The 24,350-nt window shown below is 43.1% G+C and overlaps 3 protein-coding genes across 3 annotated transcripts; all 3 read left to right on the forward strand.

Moving 5' to 3' along the window:
- The first annotated feature begins 232 nt into the window (after positions 1-232).
- LOC133013854 (zinc finger and SCAN domain-containing protein 12-like) lies at positions 233-6,798 on the forward strand. Its single transcript, XM_061080944.1, has 5 exons — positions 233-416; positions 507-760; positions 977-1,123; positions 1,217-1,865; positions 6,734-6,798. Exons 1-5 carry the CDS (start codon positions 233-235, stop codon positions 6,796-6,798), a joined length of 1,299 nt encoding a protein of 432 aa, XP_060936927.1.
- A 1,552-nt stretch (positions 6,799-8,350) lies between these two features.
- Positions 8,351-18,059, forward strand: il21r.1 (interleukin 21 receptor, tandem duplicate 1). The gene is made up of 9 exons (XM_061080613.1): positions 8,351-8,433; positions 8,673-8,788; positions 9,050-9,161; positions 10,217-10,407; positions 11,055-11,194; positions 11,291-11,483; positions 11,579-11,657; positions 13,509-13,602; positions 16,161-18,059. The coding sequence occupies exons 2-9, from the start codon at positions 8,728-8,730 to the stop codon at positions 16,926-16,928; spliced, it is 1,638 nt and encodes a 545-aa protein (XP_060936596.1). The 5' UTR covers positions 8,351-8,433; positions 8,673-8,727; the 3' UTR covers positions 16,929-18,059.
- A 2,126-nt stretch (positions 18,060-20,185) lies between these two features.
- Positions 20,186-22,753, forward strand: il21r.2 (interleukin 21 receptor, tandem duplicate 2). The gene is made up of 5 exons (XM_061081771.1): positions 20,186-20,399; positions 20,486-20,648; positions 20,957-21,053; positions 21,148-21,232; positions 21,575-22,753. The coding sequence occupies exons 1-5, from the start codon at positions 20,319-20,321 to the stop codon at positions 22,061-22,063; spliced, it is 915 nt and encodes a 304-aa protein (XP_060937754.1). The 5' UTR covers positions 20,186-20,318; the 3' UTR covers positions 22,064-22,753.
- The last annotated feature ends 1,597 nt before the right edge of the window (positions 22,754-24,350 follow it).

The following is a 24,350-nucleotide window of genomic DNA, read 5'->3' on the forward strand; positions in this document are numbered from 1 at the left end:
AGGAGAACTGTAGTTCCACTGCCATGGTAACAGCTAGCAGAAGAAGATGCTAACTTGGCTAAACTCCTTTAGATCCTTGTTTTTAAAGACAGTCATGGTCTCGTTACCTTCGGCAGCGGTAAACTACACTAGTTACTTTAACGTAGTGCTGGTAAGTACCTGTCTTTTGCTAAGCTCCCGGTGAAGTTAGCTAGTTAGCTAGTTACCTAGTTAGCTAGCTGGTGTCTCCAGAATGGACGCGTCCACAGAGACAGTCCAGGGTCTGAGACAGTTCATCAGTGAGAGACTCATCGTTGCTGCCGCGGAGATACTGGGGGTCTGCGAGACCACCCTCGCAAAGTACGAGGGGGAGATCCACCGTCAGCGCAGGTTGTTGGACGTCATCTGGAACCCGGAAGTCAAGCTGCACAGAACAGGTCCGCAGGAGCCAGGACAGGAAACAAAACACCAGACGTGCATTCCAAAACTTGTATGTGAGTTTTAAACACGTGTTCTGTCTCCTGTAGAGCTCCCACAGCAGGAGGAGCAGGTCTCTGAGGAGGAGAGGAGTCTGGACCAGGAGGAGAGGAGTCTAGACCAGGAGGAGATGAGTCTGGACCAGGAGGAGATGAGTCTAGACCAGGAGGAGAGGAGCCAGAGTCTGGACCAGGAGGGGAGGAGTCTAGACCAGGAGGAGATGAGTCTGGACCAGGAGGAGATGAGTCTAGACCAGGAGGTGAGGAGCCAGAGTCTGGACCAGGAGGGGCCAGAACATCCGCAGGTAAAAGAGGAACAGGAGGAGAGGAGTCTGTACCAGGAGGAGAGGAGCCAGAGTCTGGACCAGGAGGAGAGGAGTCTAGACCAGGAGGAGAGGAGCCAGAGTCTGGACCAGGAGGAGCCAGAGCCTCCACAGGTGAAAGAGGAACAGGAGGAGAGGAGTCTGGACCAGGAGGAGAGGAGCCAGAGTCTGGACCAGGAGGGGCCACAGCCTCCACAGGTGAAAGAGGAACAGGAGGAGAGGAGTCTGGACCAGGAGGAGCCAGAGCCTCCACAGGTGAAAGAGGAGCAGGAGGAGAGGAGTCAGATTCTGGACCAGGAGGAGAGGAGCCGGAGTCTGGACCAGGAGGAGCCAGAGCCTCTGCAGGTGAAAGAGGACCAGGAGGAGAGGAGCCAGAGTCTAGACCAGGAGGAGAGGAGTCTGGACCAGGAGGAGAGGAGCCAGAGTCTGGACCAGGAGGAGAGGAGCCTGAGTCTGGACCAGGACGAGAGGAGCCAGAGTCTGGACCAGGACGAGAGGAGCCAGAGTCTGGACCAGGAGGACCCAGAGCCTCCACAGGTGAAAGAGGACCAGGAGGAGATCTGCTCCAGTGCGGAAGGAGAGCAGCTTGTTCTGAAGCTGGAGGAGGATGAGGAGAACTTGCAGCTTGTTTCGAACAAGGAGCATGATCAGGACAAGGTCTTGTTGAATCCTACTTCCGAGGAGAGACCCCTCAGGGAACCAGAACCAAACCAGGACCAGCTCCTCCCTCTGGACTCTCCTGCAGCCCAGAGCCAAGATCTCAATCAAAGCACGCGTGAAAACTCAAGATCAACTTCAGATAAGAAGCGTCACGTCCTCGAGAGGCGGGCGAAGAGCGAAAGGCAAAACCACGACCTCACCGTGTCGAAGATTTCCTCGATTATCTTCAACCATAAAAATGATTTCAAGTGCGACACGTGTGGCAAAGTCTTTAAATGGAAATCACGATTGATAAAACACGCCAAAGTCCACACAGACGAGCAGCCGTTCTCCTGCAAAACATGTGGGAAACTGTTCAAACACAAGAAAAGCGTGGAGTTCCACATGAGAGCGCACACGGGCGAGAAGCCTTTCTCTTGCAAAACGTGTAAGAGAAGTTTTGCGTGGCGCAGCAGCTTGAAGATCCACACACGAACGCACACGGGAGAAAACCCCTTTTGTTGCAAGATATGCGGGAGAAACTTCCGATTCCAAGGAAGCTGGCGGGTTCACGTTAAAACTCACGCGAACGAGAGACCGTTCTCCTGCAAAACGTGTGAGAAGAGTTTCACCTCCACGGGCGGTTTGCAGTATCACATGAGAACTCACTCGGCTAAGAAGCTGGACCCTTGTGCAACTTGTGGAAAGACTTTAAGTAGCAGAGCTCAACTCAAATTGCATATGAGAATCCACACGGGAGAGAAACCCTTTTCCTGTAAACCATGTGGGAAAGATTTCCGATTTTCCAATTCGTACAGAAAGCACATGACAACACATTCGGGCAAGAAGCCACTTGTTGGCTCTGGTCTGTCGTGAATCGGAAGCCCACCTTCGAAACGTGCACCCCGGTGGGAAACCAGTGTGAGGTAACAGAGATAAATAGACTTATAACAATAACGCACATTCTCACATCACGTACTTGACAATACTTCTGGATCTTTATTCACAAGAGACACTAACAACGTTTGGAATAGAGTGCAGTTTGAATGTGGACCCTGTTAAAGTGGAAGAGAGTGAGTCAGGATGTAGAAAATCTGTAGTTTCTCAGTGAGTAAACATTCCCTATCAATGTATGATGTTTTTACAATTTGTCTACCAATGCATTGTCAGTGCTTTTGTATTTTATTAAAGTTTCTTGAATCATGATTATTGTTACATTTTCTTATGTGCATCAGACCTATCAAGTGTTTTCATCTGCATTTATCAGCAGGATTATGCAAAAACTAAGGATGACCTTGAAACCAGGTGGGAGGATGCAGATTGGGAGGTTTTGAGAAATTTTGGGGAATTTCTTAATAAAAAGTCCAGAGACCTTGATGAGAAAATCAGACTCATATAAGGGACGGATATTCAGGAGCGTGTGAAATCTGACGCGGCGTGATTTAATGTTAGGAGGTATGTATGTGCTCTACTGAGGGATATTATAGTGTATAGTTTTCTATAAGTCAAGGTTTCAAAGTAAAGTCTTTGTGGAAGTCACACTGCAGCTGTCCTTGTTTATCGGGATACAAATCTTACTCTAAGTTAAATACAGAGCTTATGAATTAAGGGAAATGGGCAAATGAAACAAACTAATGCTCAAACTCAAAGATAACCTAAAAAACAAGCAGCATTCTCACAATGTCCTTGAGTTGAAATAGATTGATTAGAATAAACATGCAGCCTGAAGCGCCTGAGGAAGTCATTGTTTAGTGTCCTGTTATTAAAAGGACATTTTCTGCTCTGCATCGTGCCAAGAACAGCAAAGCTACAGGAATCTGTCTCATAGTGACAAACATGCACTGATAGAAACACAGATGCTGAGTTGATTGATGAAATACAACAGAATAAAAACAGTAGAAAGCGACGATGGATTATGTTTATACTGAATAAATTAAACAGTCTCTCTAATACAGGGAGGATCTTTGCTTTATGTGAAGCCAAACTATCTATACTGCCCTCCAGTGGCGGTATTCGTCTACTGCGCCTCACTGAAATCATCTGCAGTGGAACCTCTCACAGAAATTAAGCTTAGAGAGAGTTTTATTATGTATATTTAATTTATAGGTTTCATCAAGACCGGAACACAATTCATTATTGGATGAATTAGGATGCAGGAGTTAAAAAATATTTAAAATTTAAACTATATTTTAATCTGCAGGTTTGAATAAATTGAGACCTTTTAAGACCACAGACTTTTTCGGGGCTTGTAATAATACAGATGTTGAAGAAATGAAACAGCTACTTATCTACGCTACGTATAAATGTAAAAAATATATATTATTGTATCTATCATGATTATTTATCTGTAGAAAAAAGAAGCGCGTTTTGACTGATTGAACCCTGGAGGTTTAGTAGCAGTGGGAGATGTAAAGTGAAAACAGTGGATTTGAGGTGCACTGGTTTCGGGGGGGAAGTGGAGGAGTCCTGATGACTCCACCAGTACAAACACCACAGACTCTGTTGTGCTTTCTCTTCTTATAGTTCTGTTAAAGAGAGGAACAGCAAGTACCGGGAGGAGGTTTCACTCGCTGCAAGACGAGAATCAACTTAAACCATTGTGTTATATATGACACCACTTCCCCTTATGACCCCCACCATAAGAGACTCTTCCCGAAATCAAACTTTATTTTTAACTTATTCTCCTTGCATATTCCTCTAGTCGTGGCCTTTTAAGCTGCTCCACTCGACCACATTGGGATCCAGTGCCCTGCTCAAATGCATTTTCATCAGTAACATATTTTATTTTCATATATTCCATTCCATATTTATTGTTTCTATTATGGTTCCTTTTTGTTGATTGGTGTTAAACGGGCTGCAACATAAGGATTTGATCCGTTTCCATCAGTGTGCCGCCATTATATACATCCTCTATAAGGGATCACTTCCTCGAGTGTGAGCCAGAAACGCGTCAGTCAAGAGGTCACTGATTCCTCTGTGGCCTGGAATTGTAAGTAGTAAAATGTTGTTACACACGTATATGAATACACTTAAAATGCAAATCATTTCGTAACATTTGTACTTCCTGTTTTATTTTGTACTTGCATGTTTTCTCACACTGCTTCACTTCCTGTGTGTGTGTGTGTGTGTGTCCCTCAGTGATCACCTGCCTCTGATGAGCTCTACCTGTGTTGCTCTTCACCACGTGGAGTCTTCGTCACTCGTCACTGATGAAGAGAGAGGATCGTTTCACATCATCTCAAGGTTCAGTCACTGTTCAACTTTTTCTTCGATTCAAATCATTTTAAAGCTCAAAACTTTATCAATTTAATAATTTCTCTATGTTTTCTATCTCAAAAAGACTTTGGAATACAAATTAGATTCAAATATACTGAAGGCATTTCAGGACAGAATGATGATTGTAGATTTTATCCATCGGTACAAACATGTGACTTCTGCCAACACAGTGTTTCAGAGCTTGTGATGTGTCCAGCTGACTTTATGACTCTATGACAAACCTGGTGCGTGGTCATTCCACCACAGTTGAGACGGGACTTTCACTTTTGGTTCATTTCTTGGTAAAGATTAGAACAGAAGTTTACTTTGATTGATCTTTGAATCCGACCTTGAGATTAGACTCAATGTGAAAACTGAATGAGCGTCGTGGTGGAGTTCCCCGTGGAGATCTTCTTGGATAAATTCAGCCTCTGTTACCGTTAGTGAAATTAGGTCTCCTCATGTATGTGTGTGTTTGTGTGTGTGTGTGTGTGTGTGTGTGTGTGTGTGTGTGTGTGTTATTACACTGGTATTCAGCTGTTCTTCCTTTGAAGCCTAGGTAGTAATACTGGTAGTTGAACTGATATTATCTCAGGGGACCTGGATTTTACCCATAAATTCTCCCCTAGAAATATAAGCTAAAAGGGAAACACCCCCGATAACCCCCCCACTGCACTGAAAGTCTCATTTGAAAGTGAATTTAACATCAGCTGTATTTGAGAAGTATCTGTGTAAATTAAATATGTTTGTGTCCATGAAATGCAAAGAAGGAAAAAAAATACCTCGAAAATAGACATGCAAACATAACTCCTCCTCCCTAATGTTAATGTTATTCTGAATGTAACGTCACTTTAAGTTACGTTGTTTTATGTAAATAACTAAATAAATCATATGTAACCCCCCCGCCATTTTGCCAAATATTATGCATGAAGATGGAAATAAGCTACATCGGTGATGATGTATCATCCATGGAATAAAGGGAAGAATGACACAGACAATCAGCTCTATATCAGGAAGATGATTTCTCACGTCTCCTGACTTCAGCATGATCTCAGTCTGCTGTGGATGCAGAGCAGCCGGGGAACAACTGCACATGACAGTGATTTGAAAGGTCATTCTTTCGTTATGAAGCTGTGATATTAAGAAGTGACCATCTGACCGGTTGAGTAACATTTCCAAGTATCTGGAGGCGGAATCGTTTTTTCTGTTTAACGTGCAGTTTATACAAAGAGGTTGTTGATCAGCTGTTGATCTGCAGCTACTTCCCTCGCCCGCTTCTCTCCTGAAACACCAACACTTCCCTCACTCTCTGCAGCTTCAGCTCCAGCACCGTGGACCTGTGGAAACTGTCCGGCTGCTGAGACGTGGAGGATGTCGTGGGCACATTCTGAGGAACCAAGGTAGATAAACTCTCAGGCTAGCGTCATCCGCTATACTACCACAATATCAGTTTGATCTTGTGCACGACAACTTTGCACGCGCGTCAGAGGCGTCTTCTTATCCTCTTTCGTGGAATTTTTATTCCTCGAAAGAGAATTTCTTCTGTACATTTATTTACACGTCTGAGATTCTTTTACAGATGAATCCTTTTGTTCTATTTTATTTATCAATTGCATCAACTTGCATATTATCTCAGAATTGTTATCACTTTCATACTATATTTCTGGTTTGACTCATTTCTCTCTTAAGGATTTTACTGTTTTATCTTTATCAACTCTGTGTTTTCACATTGCAAATTTATGAGACTTGCGATTGTGCTTCCCCAATTCCTGTTTTATTGTTGTGATCTGGGTGAGGAGGGGGTGGGTGCTAGTTCTATAAAACATTGATTCTGCTCGATTTAATATAACGAGCAGGAGGCCCGGGTGAAATCTGCACTAAGGGTTGAATGCAGGTTAAAAGTGAAACGTTAAATTACAGGTTAAAGTGAACAGTGCGTTTAAAGAACCAGAAACCACTTTAAATAAAGTTAAATTCACCTTCACAGATATGTTTATTTCTATCACACTTTTACAGTTCTGTAAATCCTCATGGTGAAATTTCTCCTCTTCAATTCAACAGCCTCACTGCAGCACCCAGGGTCCGACTCCAGTTCTGATCACACTGCCTTGCTCAAAAGCAACTGAGCAGCTTCACAAAGGTAATTCACTGTATATAAAACTGTACATATAGTGTATATACTCCCTGGCCCCTTTTTACACCCACATAATGCAAATTAATTCAACAGCTCTGCATTAACCTGCAGTGTTCAGCTTGTGATAAGTTTCTGAGAGACGTTAAATCAGGTTTTTGTCACAGAGGTCACGGCAACATTATACTGACATGAAACCTTCTTCCTCATGTTGGTAAATGAGGTGAACAGAGTTACAAACAAGCCTCAGTTCACTGCAAACTAAAACCTCAGGAGTAAACATAAGGTCAGATTCATTTCTCTCTGATTTATTAACCTCTGCAAAGAAGGCTTCGTCCGATTGTTTGTTTGTTTAGCAAGATGACACAGAACCAACCAAACAACTGGTGGACGGATGCATTATCGGTCAGAGAACATTTTTCATCAATTTCCCAGAGAATAATTCGTGGAGCCTGATGTAAAAGATTTAGGGAACTGTTACTTTCTCTATGAGTCTGTGCAAATTGGTGCAGCTCATCTAATTTGAAGCTGTTTGGTCTTTACGGAGACGGACGCCCTGCTATTCTGGTATTGAAATTAAATATATTCTTCCCCTTTCATGTTGGTAAACGAGGTGAACAGAACATTTAAGTAGACGTGTGGTTAGATTCATATCTCTCTGGCATCGACTGTCTTGGATATTTATGGCTGAGCTGTTGCACTGGATCTCATTAGACGTTTGCAGTGGCCCCTGAAAGTACGATATCAAAGCTGCTCTTTTGTCACGTAGAGCAAACCAAGTGCAACAGGTGTGAAGTCTGTGTGGGTCTGTGAGGCAGAATGGCCTTTAGCTCTGACACACATCAGTACCGTGACATTAAACACACACATTCACACACCTACACAATGATTTGCATCCCCACAGCCCCCCTTACTGAAGTATAATGTAAAAACATCTTTTGTGCTCTAACGTAGTTTATGCATCACTCGAGTTTGGACTCTTTTGGTTCAGCTCCTGGTTCTTAATGTGAACATCTGTCTCTAAACACTCAGAGTTAATCACATTTGGAGTTATTGCGTTATTAAAGCTGAGGGCTGAGGGGCTGCACAGGCACCGAGTGACTCATTCTGCTTCTAACACATGTGCTCTGGGCTGGAACTTTCAGAAAGAAAACCCCCAATAAGCCGAGTGCGCTTAGTGTGACAAGGGTCTTTTGAAAGGTCTCATTAAACTCACTGGATCCTGCTGTGAGTGTTTTATCCTGTTGTACATCAATAGTTATACGTTTAGTCTGAAAGGTGGAAGAGGCTGTTTAAAGTTCAATTCATCATTTCCTCAAAACAAAGTCAAATCATTGTTTGTTTGTTTTTTATTTGTTGCAAACAACAGAATTATTTTTATTTTGACTTGAATTTCAGCTTCCTGTTGCTGCTAAGTGTTGCATATTCATAGCAGCAGAGTGGATGTGGTGGAAAGCAGCATCCACACAGACGCCACTCAAAGGGGCTGAAACCACATCCTTAGTCACGCCGCTGACGCCTTCGCTGTGACACACGCTGAACCCTGTTCCGCTAAACGCTCTCACACACGCAGCAGCCGTGACTCAGGCAGCTCAGGGGCAGAGTTTTTCATTTTGATAAATAAGAACGGGTAAGATTGCAGCTTTTAGAGAGAGAGAGAAGTGATCAAAACTATTAGAAAAAGTTTGTTTTGACACCTTTAGAAATTCTGACTTGCTAAAGTGTATGCTCGTTAATGAATGTGTTAACATATACCTGTTAATGCTAATCTTATATATTTTAATATTTTGTCCATTCGATAAGGTGTTTAGCTCTTTTCTTTTTTTTTTTAACCACTGATTATTTTATAACAGATATTAATATGTACAGTTTCAGCTGCTGTGGTTCCTCTCGTGGAAGCGGCTGGTAACACCGGGTCGTCCCCATGGCGCTGAGAGCTGTTTCTTTATTGTTACTGTGGGAAATCGCATTGCTGATCCACTGTGGTAAGTTGACTTATCCAATTCTATTTAATCTATTGATCTGCATTCTTAATGGAAGCTCTTCAGTTTAGCTCAGTATTTCACTCTCGTGCCTTGCTGTGTGTGTTTGTCTCGATGTCGAACCTTTGGCCAAGTTTCGCCTAAATATTTGTTTTCTTAACTTGTTGTTTCTCTTGGTTACTGATTAATTAACGTGTGTATGAATGTCGTTGTTTTTTAAACCTCACCAGCTGACTGTTCCCTTCATTTTCATTTTTGTTCCAGTCACGTCTTTGGGTAACGTCACCTGCTCGACGGACTATGAAGTGTCACTGAATTGCTCCTGTTCAGGAATAACCACATATCCCATTCTACTGCAAGTCAGCTGCCAGTACAGGTTACAGATCTCCATCTATCTTTAATGTTGATGTGTATTTCCTGTGTGTGGCTTTATGATCCTACCTGTAACTCAAAGGGCTCTGGAAACAGTCAAGTTGATTTAAAATGGCTTTGTTTATCTCAGGAAAACACAGCAAGATGCTGAAGAGAAGTTTGACCTTCACAGTGAAGCTGTTTTTAATATTAATACTCTTCACTTATGTGATCGTGTAAAACTGATCTCATGTTTATTATCAATGGTTTCAGCCTTAGGGTCGGACTGATTTAGCTTTTTAAATTTTTTGAAATTTGTGTCGTCGACTGTGTTTTTCATAAACACAGTATATGACTAGAAACAAACTTTTTGGGGGATTCCTTGAATTTGACTTTTGGATTATGACTCAGACATGTACCGACCTTTCAGGACATTTTATTAGTAACAACAACACTTCCTGTTCCCTGCTGGACAAACTTTATAATGGTCACACTGTTTCTAAATTACAGCAATGAACTAAACTAATAGCTTTTGTTCCCGCTGCCAAAGAGGTTATGTTTTCACCCCTGAACGTTTGTTGGTTGGTTTGCTTGTTGTTAAGCAAGATTACACGAATAGGATGTGGTCTATGGTTCAGGGAAGAACCCTTTCAACTTTGGTGTGGATCCGGATCAGTGGGCGGATCCAGGATCAGGCCCATGCAGGGTACTGATATCTATCAGTGTGTGTTATTCGGTGCAGCCTGATTGAATTCAAGGGGTCTTGGCGGAGCTATGAACTTTAACGAGCATCATTCCAGTCACTTAAATATTCACGTTGGTTATTTCTCAAGCAATGTGTTAAATGTTTTCTGTTTCCTACCTTCCTCAAAAATGATTTGATGTTTTTGGCTCTACTTATATGTCATGATATAAAGCTGGAAATAATCTGAATCCATCACAATTTTCTGACTTTCTTGCTCATAGACCAAGGTTTAATTCATTGGGGAATTGACAGATGAATCAATAATGAATGCTCCTGCCTTGCATGGTTTACTCTCTGTCCCCCACGGATTGTAACACAGAGTTTTTCTGTTGCAGTGGCGACGAAAACGAAGTTGTTAGCGACAGCTGTGAAATCAAATGGCCTCGGTCCTGGTGCGTGATGAGCCCCGAGGGTCTCGATGATGTCGCAAGCGTCGGGACCAACTGCACCGCGACTGCCAGCCACCAGGGGGATCAGGAACTAACGAAGGAGACTCAGTCATCTAGCTGGGATCTGAGTAAAGTGGGTAAGTTAGATTTAAAAACGTGATGTAGCGTTTTCATTCCGTCACGTACTGAACAGATAAGAAGACAACACGGACATTGCAAAAGGTCAGAGAGACAACCGCCTCTGCGTTGCATCACTTATGACGTGTTTAGTGGCAAAATATATGAGTAAAGAGGATTTCTAAGAAGTTCGATGTTAGTTTCTATTTATTTTCACACATTTAGATACTTGTCAAGAATAAAATCATACCACAGCCTATAGATAAAATCAGACCAGCGCTAGATTGGCACATACCTCCACCAAGGCCCAACATCCCCCTTAAGAAACCAGATTTAAATTCACTAGATCCACAATTTGATTTACAGCTGCACATTATTGCAATTGTTTTCATCAAGAACCATGAATTATTCTCTTGAGAAATCATGGAAAGTCTTGAAAAATTTGAAAGTTGAAAAAATGAATCCTGGATCTGCCCCCTGATCCGGACCTGAGACGAGGACAGAGTTCGGCGAAGAACCCCAGTTTTTTGATCTTTGTTCTAGCGAGCTCTCGTGGAGATAGGAGCAGGTAGCAAACACCCCCCCCCCGCCTACTTGAGCCCCAGTATTCAGGCAAAAGCTAAAAATATCTTCTCTTATTGGCGTGCGTGCATTTTCAATTTCACAGTGAAACCTCAGCCTCCTTCCGGCGTTCGAGTGACGAACACTGACGGATACTACAACATCTCCTGGGCCCACCACAACCAAAACCAGAACGACTGTCTCCGGTACTGGCTGCGCATAAGAGAGAGCAAACACCCGTCAAAGGTCAGAAATCACAAACAGAAGGTGAAACGATGCTGTTGCAGGACGTTGAATGTTCAAGTTTCTCCCCTGACAACTCCCATGCCATCTTCCTGACAGGCTCCGGTTCATTCCATTGGACCCTTGGACCGACAGTACTTCCCGTTGTCCCACAGCGAACTACAGCCGGGGGTCAACTACACGGTGGATGTTCAGGCCCAAATGTGCCCTAACTACTTCAAACAGGGTCCGTGGAGCGAGTGGAGCGCTGCCGTGGACTGGAGGACAGAAGAAGATCCTGTGGAGGACGAAGGTGAAAGAACTAAATCCACCTGGAAACAATCACATCATCAACTTTATCCAAATCATTTCATTATTTGACTCCGTTTTCTTTCTGTACATGTGCAGGGATGAATGGATATTCGTGGCTATTTCTCCTCCCCATCATTCCTGTCTTCTGCATCTTTTTGTGGTATTTCAAGAAACTGTGAGTATTGTACACACTGGGGTGACTTTGTGTTTCTCTCTGTGTTGTATGTTGGCCCCTTCAGAACCTTAGAGGAGACATTCGCTTTCCTCTGGTGTGTTAAATAGGTTTTTATGTTTATGTGAAAGTTTTGCTTCAGATTAAAAAGAGGCTAAGAAGAGAAGCAGCAGCAATGGACAGTTTGAGGAAAGGGATTTCTGAACATTCGGGCATGAAAACCCTTTTTTAAGTAATAACCCAAATTAAAATTGTCAAGAATAGGTCTCCTTTAATAACTTCTGAAGTTGCTTTCCAAAAATGCAGTGGCCCATGTTTCCTTATTTCTCAAATATAGTGAAGTTTATCACATTAAAACATCACACATAAGCACAACAACTTCATTTCTATATATTCAATCAATCATATTCCATCTTGAAATACTTCTATGAGTCCTGCAACTACTACTTGTAGAAACCTGCAGATATCATTACATTTGGAAAAGTAGAAGATGTAAATTGTGGTTAACGTTTAATTTCCTTTTAAACTTGCACATCACTGAATCTAAATCAATTGTACATATAAATAACTGCAGAGTGAAAGCAGGCTGAGCCTCGAGATCACCAGCACTTTGTTTTCCTGTAAACGATTAGCATGAGTTCTTCTCACAACTTCGATCGACACTTTCCGGGCATCACCTCCCACAAGTAGACAAACCACGGCAGCATCGTATGTGCACTTTGCACGGCTCTGGCTAAAAGACATAGGAAGTCATGCAGAGCAGTGTCAGAGAACTGAGAACACCACCGAGAGCAAACCCAATTACAAGAAGAAGAAGAACTCACATATCATGAGATGCGATCTTCTTTGAGCCATAACGATTTCCAACGTTGCTTTGGTTCAGTGCATCACTTTATGATTCTTTTTAAAAACAAATATCGTTACTCGTAGCAGCAAATGCAACGTGGTCCATTTTGAAAGTTTCAGTTTGTGGGGATGTTGTTTTTGCATTTTACTGCATTGAGGTGTTTTATATTGTTGTTTCACCTCAGAAGCAAAGAACGAAAGAGCGATAAAGGTGTAAAAGGTGAAATTTCCCATCATGGTGGTGGTGCTGTCTATGCAATAGATTGATTTCACTTGGTAAAACATTATTCTGAAGTCAGAGAGAAATCATATTGTACTGAGATTATTGTTGACGACCTTAAATGCCCCCTGCTGTTTTTAAAACACCAGATGTTTAAATATGAAACATATTTCCACAATATTCTCGATATACTCAATATACTCCTAAATTATTCAATGTTCTTACAGCAAATAATGTCAGAGTGTCTTCAAATCAACATCGTTTCCCACTGTATTAAGATATTTGCACCTCATACAGACGTCTGACCTATGACACTTGAGTCAGAAATGAAACGCTCACTGCAGATGAACACAGAATTGACACAGTGGCATCATATAGCGCTGCCAATTCTGACTCATGTTCCAAGCAAACAAAGTGCGACATACGTTCATATTTTCACATAAAACTGCTGTGAAATCATAGAAATAGGGGGGAAATGGTAAAATTCTGATGATTAAACAAGAATAAACGTTACTTCTCCTGTGATTCACACCCTGAATCACTCAAAGGTTTATTATTATTATATACTGAGTCATAAAACATTTAAAGCTGAATCATTTTTAGTCTAAGATGTGACTGTCTCTGGCTTCAGTGCATAGCAGCTCACATTAATGTCTGTTTGCAGTATCAGAATGACTGGTTATGATTTATCAAGCTTCAGCCTTTAGCCTTTGCACCTTTGAGTTAAATAATAAATGTCATTTGTCTATTTGCTTCCTTCCTCTGAAATCTTTTGGTGTCTGTTTCAGGTTTTTGACGAAAAGACTCAAGGTGGTGACGTTCATCCCGAGAGCAAACCTGTTTTTCGAGCCTCTGTACCACGACCACGGAGGAAACTTCAAGGTAACGGTCGATGATCTGTATTTATACTTTTCTACGGTTGATGAACACTCACATCCACCAATTCAGATACATTCATACACTCCACAAGCACTTTCTCTATCGTACATCCCTCCTACACTGCCGGCAAAGTCGTCTGGGTTTCAGTCTTCTTGCCCAGGGACGCCTCAGCATCCTTTAAGGTGTAGATGGGGTTCAAACCGGCGACCCTGTGGTTAGAGGACCACCCGCTCTGCCTCCTGAGGCACAGCCGAGGAAAGAAAGTGAAATAAACTCAGTTGAGTGTAATTTTCAAAGCGGCCCAGCAGGTGTCGCTGCCGGGACTTGTCAGCACATATGGCCTGAACAAAGTCTCCAGGGACTTTCCCCTCAGCACATGTGAGGGCTCTGATGCTGAGAGTGACGCCTTGTGCAGGGGCTTCAAGAGGTTTCTCTGTGGTTGGATCTTTTTATATGACAGCACAGTGGAAACTTCCCCTGTCTTTTATGTGTCATCGTTTCAGACCTAAAATAAGACTGTTATCATTTGATACGGCCACAGATTACGATGATGTTTTTTTCCACCATTGGTTTATTTCCCCTGATATATGATCTTCCCTCGGTTCGACACCCAAACAGACGATTACTGAAACAGGCTTAAATGTCAAAACAGCCTAAAAATAGTCACATTGAACTTTGCCCCTAAAAAATAAACCACCTGAGTGTCAACCTACAAACAGGTATTGGATTTTAAGCAGCTGAAACTAGATCATGTTCTCAGGGTCGAAGATTCAAAGGCAAAAGACTTAAATTGTTTATCATCAAGGGTTGAGAGTTTACTGTATAATTCCAATGTTACCAGTTGAATCCTACTTATCCTAAACCTGTGATGTGGACATTTATATCGGGATTAAGCTGAAAATAAAGAGCAATAAATACATCTAGCACTAAATAAATCTAGTATTAGTTTTAATAATAATACAGTATACTCGTAGAGTTTACAGTTATTGAGGTATTCTTTAAAAACTACTGACAGCTCAGCTCAAGTAAACCCAACACCTTCAGTGGGGGAGTTTTCTGCAGTTACAAAGATTTCCCAGCAGAGGGTGCTACTACGGCAAATACCCCTGAGAACATTCAATGTTGTGGAAGGGGAAGAAGTAGAAATATGCTGAAATACAGTAGAGATCAAAGTCAGCGTATTTAAAACTATAAAAACACACGGTTATATGCTAACACAATAACACAATATATAGGAGCAAAATATGACGGTGTAAACGAAAACATTGCGGAGACAAGAGATCACAGCGTGAAATGCAAACTATAAAACTAATATGTAGTTATATTAGTTTAATTGTGGCTTGTGCAAGAAAAGCATATGTGAACGATGTAAAACACGTGATATTATAGAAGTCGTGAAGAACATATGTGGGGTCAACGGTAGCGTTAAGAAATCAAAAACTTCCAATAAAAGGGGTCAAAAGACAATCTGCTGCAAAGGAGTTTAGTTTATGTATTTGATTCTGATGCTGCAGAGTTTTTCTTTCATAGCGGCATCTGAATTCTCACCGTCATCAAACACTTCAACTGATGACAGTTCATGATAACTTAAATGTGTCAGTTTACATCTGAACAAGTGAAAGAACAACACGTCTTCAGCGTCAGGTGCTTTTCTGCAGGTTTGCACTTTGAGTACAAATCCTGTTTGCTCTTCAGAACTATCTCATCCGGCGTTTTATGTGTTTTGTACACGGTATCTTCAGGATCACCTCGATAAACTGTGCCAGGCTCTTGCAGGACTCTTTGGTCTCGGCAGCCTGCGTTATCTGTCTCTCCCTCAGCACACCAGAGACGCCTCGGTGATGCTGTCGATTTTTTTCCGTCAGGAAGTGGTGACGTGAGCATCGAGAGTGTGGTTCAAGCTTATCTGGCCATCACCTTTCTGCGTGTAGGCGAAACGTGGCTGCAGAAGATTCACACTTAATAAGCTGCTGTGAAGCTGTGTGTGTGTGTTTGTGGGAGAGTTGCTCATCCAGAGTGAAACAAAGTAAAGCGATCACAGTTATTCACAGCAGTGTATCTTATAAATCACATATGCTTAGCGTGAAAATGTTCATGTCAGCTCCTCATACTCCAATGAGTCTTCACATCTAATGGAAAGTGGTTAAAATGCCAATACTTTCCTGCAGTATGTGCAAAAATGAGTTGGTGGATAATAATTTTGAATAATGGGTGCTAACACTGCATGTATTATTTCCCTTATGGTAATGTCATGCATTAAGATCCTGCCTCCGCTCTTCAACTCTGGATGAGCAGTGGAACATTTGTGATAAAATCACAAAATAACACCTCAGTCGTCCTGGAAGTTTCCTGTCCCCCACGCAGTTAACTTAACTTAACCCCTGTTTCCCCCCCACACACACCTGTTAATTAACACATTATACCTTCATCCATCCATTCATCAATTATCTATACAACTGAACCTTTCCCAGAATGTTGCATTCTTTATATTCCTTTAGACATGCACAGTGCCTGTGGTTCTATAGACTCTGAGTTCATGTCTTCCATTTGCTCTGTTGCAGGAGTGGGTGAAGCCGTTATTCAGCGAGTACGATTACCTGCGGATGGACTCTCGTGTGCAGCTGATGAACGAGAAGCACTACGACGTCCCTCAACGGAGCGAGGAGAAGAAGAGCTTCAGAGAGGTCAACCAGGCCAGTAATGGCGGCCACTTCCTCCACGTGCTGCAGCCTCAGAGCAACCTGCTGCTTCCCTTCCACGGCGACGGCAGCTCGCAGGGCACCGGCCACTCGGCTGGACACGTCTCCATCCACACGGTCACCCTGTCCGGAGAGGAGTACGAGGAGGAAGCCATGTCGCAGAGCTCCGTGAACTCCCTCGCCAGCTTCCAAGACGCAGAAAGCTTCGGTTCCTTCGAAGAGGTCGACAGCGAGCATGCTGGGTACGATTCAGAAGGACCTCAGCTGGACAGACAAGGCGCGATGTCACCAGAGCATGAAAACAAAATGTCCATCGTGTTATCAGAAGTGGGGAAAATACACTTTCAGCCACGTGCTGAGTTCAACGAGCCGGAGAGGATTTCCCTGGACTCCTTCACCTCCAACGAGCAGTCGGAGGACGGCTACCCTCGGGTGGACCTGGACACCATCGACAGCGGCTTCGCAGAGTGCAGCAGCCCCGGGGCCTCGGACACGGCCGAGCACCTGGACTCCGACTTGTTTCAGGAGCAAAAAAACTCAAATTCAAACTACGTGAGGCAGTGGATGATATGTAACATTATTCAGGAGGACGCCAGCAACTCAGACTGTGAACTGCGAGAAACACAGTGATGATAATCTTTCCTGCTACGTTTATGCAGGACTGTGACTTTTCCCTTTTTACAGACACAGTTTGGAGTTCTGTGGGTCGTGCATTTAAAACATGGACGTTGAATTAATAGAAGATTCTAGTTAGTTCATCTTGAAATGTTGAACCCTGCACTTTGTATGATGTGCATAGAGTCAGCTTCTCTCGTTTTGTAATCGTTGTTTGTGTTTAAATATGGTTTGAAACTGGTCTTTCCCTTCATGTCTCTTGCGGTGAGTTTCTCAAATGCTCATTCAATGCATCTGTCCATCAATAGGTCATAACAAAGCAATGAGCATCTGTAATTATTTGCATGGGACCCTCCGGACTTCTTAGACATTGCAACACAGGATCAAAACTCTGCACTCATGCTTTGTGCATAATATCTTTGTCATTCTGTTTCCGTCTCTTCATGTTCTCAGGCTTCTTCTTGCTGCCTTATCAAGATGTGTGATAGCGTTCTTGTAAATGACCATTATCTGTCATCACTGCAACCACCCGTCCTGTTTTGAGCAATGTCCCTCATCTCTCAAAACAATGATTATTTCCCAGGTGTATTTTTAATATAATTTCTCCTTTTTCACCAAATGTTCTGTTCGTGTGGTACATGAACTGTGAAGTTGCAAGTGCAGGAACTGGCAAAAGATTTAAAAAGACTAAACTTATGAAACTATGATGTTTTTGCCTTTACTTCGAGTAATTCATGGTTGTTGATGAGGCATCTGTAGGGAACCGATATGAGTGTGTAATTTAATTCAGCTTTATTGAATTTGAGGGAATTGTTTGGCTTTTGCACTTGTATCAGATCTAATCAGCGCCATTCTAATTTGTTGGTTTGTTGCTTTCGTTATTAGCAGGACAATGCTTGAATGAATTTCCACTAAATTTGGTGGAGGGGTGAGACCTGGGCTTTTAATGAATCCATTACAGTTTGGTGCAGATGTGGATTAAGAGAGATTAGAGATCTGCACTCTATTATTCTAATTCTGTTTTATCTGTCTTAAATTCCATGTAAATATTAAGTTGGATTTGAGTGTTGTGGTGTTTGCTTCTCCTTCGTGCTCTGTGTGCTCAGTCTGTGCCTGCAGATGTCAAAATAAAAGAAAGAATCATGATTAGAGAAGCTGATGCATGTTCTTCCAGACAAAATATATAAATTATTAACTTCAACAAAAATGATTCTGTAGAAAAGCATGAAAAAATGAACCAGAAATGACACAAAAAAAAAAAAAAAAAAATCACAGGTTTCACTTCCTGTGATGCAACTGATAATAAATTGAACCTCAGTTCATCTCATTCAGTGTGAGAGCCACCAGCAGCACCAGGGCAGCCCCTCAGGTAACAGCACGTTTCCATTCTCTACCATCATGACAACTATATCGACTTTCTTGTCTTTTTCTAGAAGATTAACTTAATCAATTGTTATATTTCACTTTATTTGACTTTGATTCTTGCTACTGTGGACTGGAATGATAAATGTGTTGAATTCCAGTAGAGATGGACACACATAGAACTCAAGATGAATTGCAAAGTGATGTTTTACTCTTGTCTGACAGAGTGGTACTCATCTCCATGGAGACATGAAGTGTCCGCAGCTCCTGTTCGTGTGCTGGTGCTCCAGCATCCTCGCTGTGAGCAGCTGCTTCACAGGTGAGGCTCAGCTCTCTGGACACAGAGATGATAAAACAAGGCATCTCACAGCAGATATAATTTCACTTGGATCCTACGTCCTGCGTGGTCTTCAAACCACAGAGCAGACGGGAAATGTTGAAATGTCAAGTTGTTATTCACGTCTTCAGTAAATGATGAGTAAAGCCCAGGCTGTGGGGTAGTACAAATATTACTACTAGTAAAAATATTACTACCCCACAGTTGGGGGTTTACTCACAGTTACTCAACTCACTGTGCTTGAGTTATTCCATTTTATGAAACTTTATTCTTCCCCGCTTGAAATTAACATGGTAATATTATTAGTGTAGCCTAATTCTCAATGCATTAAAGTGAAGTAACTAAGTAAATGTACTTTGTTACATCCCACCACTGGGAATAGGTAATTATGTCCAAATCTACATGATATTCTCTCCCTCACTTGTAGTTGATAGATATTCCTGTGTGAGTTCCTACTGGACAAACATCTCATGCGTGTTGAAGATCACTGATGATCCTGTGGCACCGGCCAACACCACCTACAGCCTGAAGTTCACACAAATCAAGTAACTGCACTTCTTCCACATTCATATAAGTTAATGAAGATGTTGGATTCTTAATGTTTGTGTTCATGCGTCATGTAACAACCAAACATGTTAATAAGGTTTTTTATTTTTTATTTTAGGAGAGGCAATGAAATTTCCACTTGTCCACTCATCTTCAAGAATCACACTTATAGTTGTGTCTGCAAGGTACTCACTGTCATTTTTAGCTCTCGTACTCAGTACAACGTGCAACTGTGTACTGACTCCGGCTGCCGTTCACTCATCGAGGGATTTATACCTTACAAAAACAGTGAGTTGATTTTATTGTACTTCACACTGACCGTATGTGACTTTGTGACCTTGTGTGACACGTGTGTGTGTGTGCATGCATGCAGTTGTGAGTATTTGATATCTGGGGACTTGCACATGTACACACACATGCAGAAAGCCTTTTTTTTGTCATTTTGCACTAGGCTTATTTGTAAATATGTCATATTCGTTCTATGTATAGTTATATATGTAAAATGTTCTTGCTGCTACTACTGTTTTTACAGTTTTTATTTACATGCTTATACTTTTCTATATGTTTACACTTTTATATATATAACTTTCTTTGAAGAGAGAAGCCACTTACAATTTCATTGTGCCTGGTTATAATGACAATAAAGATGTTTCTATGTAAAGACCTTCTGCACTAAATCCATAATGCTGCTTTGGAAATAGTTTTAAAACTATTGAAGCTACAAATAAACTGACTCTACATTATCTCAGCTACTCAACCATTTTTGAATCCATTAGATCCACATCTGGATTTGGATCCAGGTCAATGTGCACACACTCATAGATGTTAGTCCCCTATGCCGGATTTCTTCTTTCAAATTCCATGCATTATTTGGAAATCTGTTTAGAAGTTTTTGCGTAATTCTGCTTAGAAACAAACCAATGGACATAAACACAAACTCCTTGCGGAGATAATAGCACATTGTAGGATTATGACAAGTATTATTCAGGAGAGATACTCAACAGCACATGTTAGGTAGTATCTTTGTACTGTACGTAGTAGACAGAATTCTATATATGAAAATATGATTCGATCTCTGTTTGTGATCAGTTCAGCTGACACCCCCGGATAAAGTTGATGTCCAACAAACACCAGAGGTTTTCAACATCACCTGGAAAAATATGTATAAAGGCCATAGGCACATTGGCGATTTCCTCGACTACGAAGTCCTCCTCGAGAAATCTTCCAACAGTGAGAGCAAGGTGAGAGATCCACTGTCACAAACAGACAAACTGTGAAGCCGGGTTTCGCTGCAGATGTAAGATCAACGTTCTGATTGTTTCCCCAGAAACTTCCCACCCGTGAGAACTTTGTATCGATTCCACGGATACAACTTGAAGCCCATGCTACATACTGCACTCGAGTGAGGTCTCAGGTGAATGTGAGAGATTTTAAAGCCAATTGGAGTGAATGGAGTCCACAGATATGCTGGAAAAACAAAGTGCAAGAAGGTAAAATCATACTATTTCTTTAGTCTTCATGGCACTGACTATGAATGATGCATGTACATGTACTGATAAACATCAGAAGTCTGCTTCCTCTCGTGTTGTACTTATGTGTGAGTCTCTGAGTTATTGTGTATCTCAGTTATTACATATATTGAGATATACAGTTACTATAGTATGAAAGACATGAGTCAGTCTCAAAGACCAAAACCCACTCTACTGCTTTTGTGGAATAACCATGAAAACCCCTAAATGTCAGTTCCACTGTAACCCCTGACTCACTAATGCTGAATTATTTCCTGAATCTCTCTCAGAACAAGAAAACATCATGATAACTTTGACCAAATTTCTGGTCCCGGTGTGCGTGGCTGTGGGAGTTCTGGTATTTGTGTTCCACAGCCCCGCTGCAAGGTAAATTATGTGCACTTTAAAAAAAATTCAACTCTATCATAACCAATGCTCTCTGATCTGGATAATGATTTGTATAATTTGCTTTGATTGACAGAATGAAGATTAAAACTCTGTCCCACACGCCGTCGCCCGCTCCTTTCTTTCAACCTCTGTTTCAGCAGCATGAAGGAAACCTCAAGGTGACCCCCCCCCCCCCCACACACACACACACACACACACACACAGTGCTGCACAGACGTCTCTCGTCCGCATTCAATATGTTCAAGACCTCAGGAGTTGTTTTGGTTTATCAGTGGAAGTACATTGATTGACAAAATTACATATGAGGATATAATTTAATAAAGGGAAACAATCAAGGCACAAACACAAACAGCTAGAATGGAATTCAGTTGAATACATACCTGCAAATATTGAACCCCTAAATATGCCAGATTTGTTTTAAAGATCCATGTACTATGCTGGTAAAATAAGTCATGCAGCTCTTTCCAGCCTTATGATTCCTCCTGTCCATGTATTCACAGGAATGGCTCTCACCGCAAGGTGAATTTGCACTTCCGTATAAAACTGACGAGATATTGATGAACGATGGTGTGACCGTTGAACCAAAACCCGAACCCAAGGACCCAGAGGAGAACCAGGACGTCCACATCACTGCAGTGACACAACTGATATTTCCTCAATGTCCAACCTCCTACGTGGGCTTACCTGGGATGCCCGTGGCGCCCCAGCCGGTAACCACTTTCCATCCTGCAGGGGACACTTCTTACACTCGGCTCCCCGGCCCTGTCTGGGGTTGCAGCATAGGGGAAGTGATGCTGCCGCCGCCTCAGGACGTCTTCGAGAGCAGCTGCACTGACTCTGGCTGCAGCTGCGACGACCTGACCCCGAGCCCAGAGTGCAGTTTACCAGACAGCCCAGTTGAGGCCAGTTCGCCGCCACGTTACTGTAAAGATTACTGCATCCTCAACAAAACAGCAGAGGGTGTGGTTCCTGTTTTAGTGTCCAGATGAAAGAAGAGCACATATATTCCATCTGATCCACAGCATGAGGACGAGAGCTTGAAATGTTAAAACCTGTTCCCTGGTGGCACGGATCACAGCGGCTGGTTATTTCAGGAGAGGGTCAGAATCAGGCCTTTATGCATTTTGCCAAACTATGTTGTATTTGCCTTGTTTGTATTTTATGTCCAGTTATACTTGTTGGGCATTCTTTCCACATTGAAGCTGATAACTATGAAATCTGACATCTTGTCCGGGGGGCCGAGGGTTTATAGAGGAAGGATGACAGTGGGCAAAAGTAGGGACATCCTGAAAAGTGTGGAATCAACACCGATGCTCAGCGTCGACTCACCAGACCATCGCCCACATCTTCTGTGGGAGCCCACTGGTCCCATTAGCTTTGACTCCTGAAGGAGACAAACAACTGGCGTGATAAGACATGATGATGATTAGTTTGGGTTTTTTGGGCTTGAGAAAAATACTTTTAGATAATTGCCGGGTCGTCCTCCACCTTCCAATTATTGAAATGTTGATGAAAGTGTCAAGTGTTTTTCTTCAGGGAGGGCAAAAGGCACTGCTCTTAAAATAAAGGGGATGAAGCAGGTGCTCCTGATGTGCTGTACATAATAAAGAGCAATTCAAACACATGAATGTTTCTCTATTAAACTTTGTTTGTTCTCAACCAGTTCTTGTATATATGTTGCAAAGTTAAATTGATGTAAATAAAAATAAAAAGTTGGCTCTGCTCTGAAACTTAGGTTTGCACTTTGTTATCTTTTATATCATACTTTTATTGTATTTCATTACCTCAGGACAGCCAAATTGATGATGATAATTGGATTTATTAATTCATAGTTATTTGTATTATTTCAAATCTACGTTTTTCTCATTTGGACTTTTATAAATCCTGGTTCACACTCCATACCTGCTGGTGGCGGTATTGCACCATAACAGTTTTTGTTTTTTGTTTTAACCAACCTCTTTAAAACACCGAGAAGAAGCAGCGAAACAGGAGCAGCTGTGTATCAGCAGACTCTCACTGTGCGTGCATGTGTGTGCGTGTTTGCATGTGTGTGTGTGTGTGTGTGTTACAGTTGCAAACATCTGGACTCCAAGCCCAAGCTGTGGCTCATTTCTCTGTGACATTCTTTAACAGTCCTTCCTCCTGTGCACTCAGACATGACGATGAGGAGCAGTGACAGCAGCCGCCACAACAACCCGCCGGGTTTGTCCCCAAGTTTGCTGATGGAGGAGGAGGAGGAGGCGGCCGTGGAGAGCTCAATCAGGGGGGCGGTGGAGGAGGTGGTGGCGGTGATGCGCGGCGCATGCAGCCGGATGCTGCTCGGGTACCAGAGGAGGCTGGAGGAGCAGGAGCTGGAGATCAGGAGGCTGGGGAGCAAGTTGGAGCAAAGTGAGAGGGAAGTGAAGCTGCTGCGGGAGGAGGTGCAGAGGAGGGAGCCTGAAGTCCCAGCCTGTGGTGGGTCAGACCAGGAGGAGGAGGTGCAGAGGAGTCAGCCTGGAGTCCCAGTCTGTGGTGGGTCAGACCAGGAGGAGGAGGTGCAGAGGAGTCAGCCTGGAGTCCCAGTCTGTGGTGGGTCAGACCAGGAGGAGGAGGTGCAGAGGAGGAAGCCTGGAGTAAGAGCCTGTGGTGGGTAAGACCAGGAGGAGGAGGTGCAGAGGAGGGAGCATGGAGTCAGAGCCTGTGGTGGGTCAGACCAGGAGGAGGAGGTGCAGAGGAGTCAGCCTGGAGTCCCAGTCTGTGGTGGGTCAGACCAGGAGGAGGAGGTGCAGAGGAGGAAGCCTGGAGTAAGAGCCTGTGGTGGGTAAGACCAGGAGGAGGAGGTGCAGAAGAGGGAGCATGGAGTCCCAGCCTGTGGTGGGTCAGACCAGGAGGAGGAGGTGCAGAGGAGGGAGCCTGGAGTCAGAGCCTGTGGTAGGTCAGACCAGGAGGAGGAGCTGCAGAGGAGGGAGCCTGGAGTAAGAGCCTGTGGTGGGTCAGACCAGGAGGAGGAGGTGCAGAGGAGGGAGCCTGGAGTAAGAGTCTGTGGTGGGTCAGACCAGGAGGAGGAGGTGCAGAGGAGGCAGCCTGGAGTAAGAGCCTGTGGTGGGTCAGACCAGGAGGAGGAGGTGCAGAGGAGGAAGCCTGGAGTAAGAGCCTGTGGTGGGTAAGACCAGGAGGAGGAGGTGCAGAAGAGGGAGCATGGAGTCCCAGCCTGTGGTGGGTCAGACCAGGAGGAGGAGGTGCAGAGGAGGGAGCCTGGAGTCAGAGCCTGTGGTAGATCAGACCAGGAGGAGGAGC

The sequence above is a fragment of the Limanda limanda genome, chromosome 11 (genome assembly GCF_963576545.1).
Source record: "Limanda limanda chromosome 11, fLimLim1.1, whole genome shotgun sequence".
In the NCBI taxonomy this organism is placed as follows: Eukaryota; Metazoa; Chordata; class Actinopteri; order Pleuronectiformes; family Pleuronectidae; genus Limanda; species Limanda limanda.

Bases quoted from the DNA above. Each gene is read 5' to 3' on its own strand.
- LOC133013854 (XM_061080944.1), top strand. From the start codon at position 233: ATGGACGCGTCCACAGAGACAGTCCAGGGTCTGAGACAGTTCATCAGT. The intron at 761-976 runs GTAAAAGAGGAA...CAGCCTCCACAG, and splicing joins AGGGGCCAGAACATCCGCAG to GTGAAAGAGGAACAGGAGGA. The intron at 1,124-1,216 runs GTGAAAGAGGAC...CTGGACCAGGAG, and splicing joins AGGAGCCAGAGCCTCTGCAG to GAGAGGAGCCTGAGTCTGGA.
- il21r.2 (XM_061081771.1), top strand. From the start codon at position 20,319: ATGTATAAAGGCCATAGGCACATTGGCGATTTCCTCGACTACGAAGTC. The intron at 20,649-20,956 runs GTAAAATCATAC...AATCTCTCTCAG, and splicing joins GAAAAACAAAGTGCAAGAAG to AACAAGAAAACATCATGATA. The intron at 21,233-21,574 runs GTGACCCCCCCC...ATGTATTCACAG, and splicing joins AGCATGAAGGAAACCTCAAG to GAATGGCTCTCACCGCAAGG.
- il21r.1 (XM_061080613.1), top strand. From the start codon at position 8,728: ATGGCGCTGAGAGCTGTTTCTTTATTGTTACTGTGGGAAATCGCATTG. The intron at 8,789-9,049 runs GTAAGTTGACTT...TTTTTGTTCCAG, and splicing joins CGCATTGCTGATCCACTGTG to TCACGTCTTTGGGTAACGTC. The intron at 11,658-13,508 runs GTGAGTATTGTA...TGTCTGTTTCAG, and splicing joins TTGTGGTATTTCAAGAAACT to GTTTTTGACGAAAAGACTCA.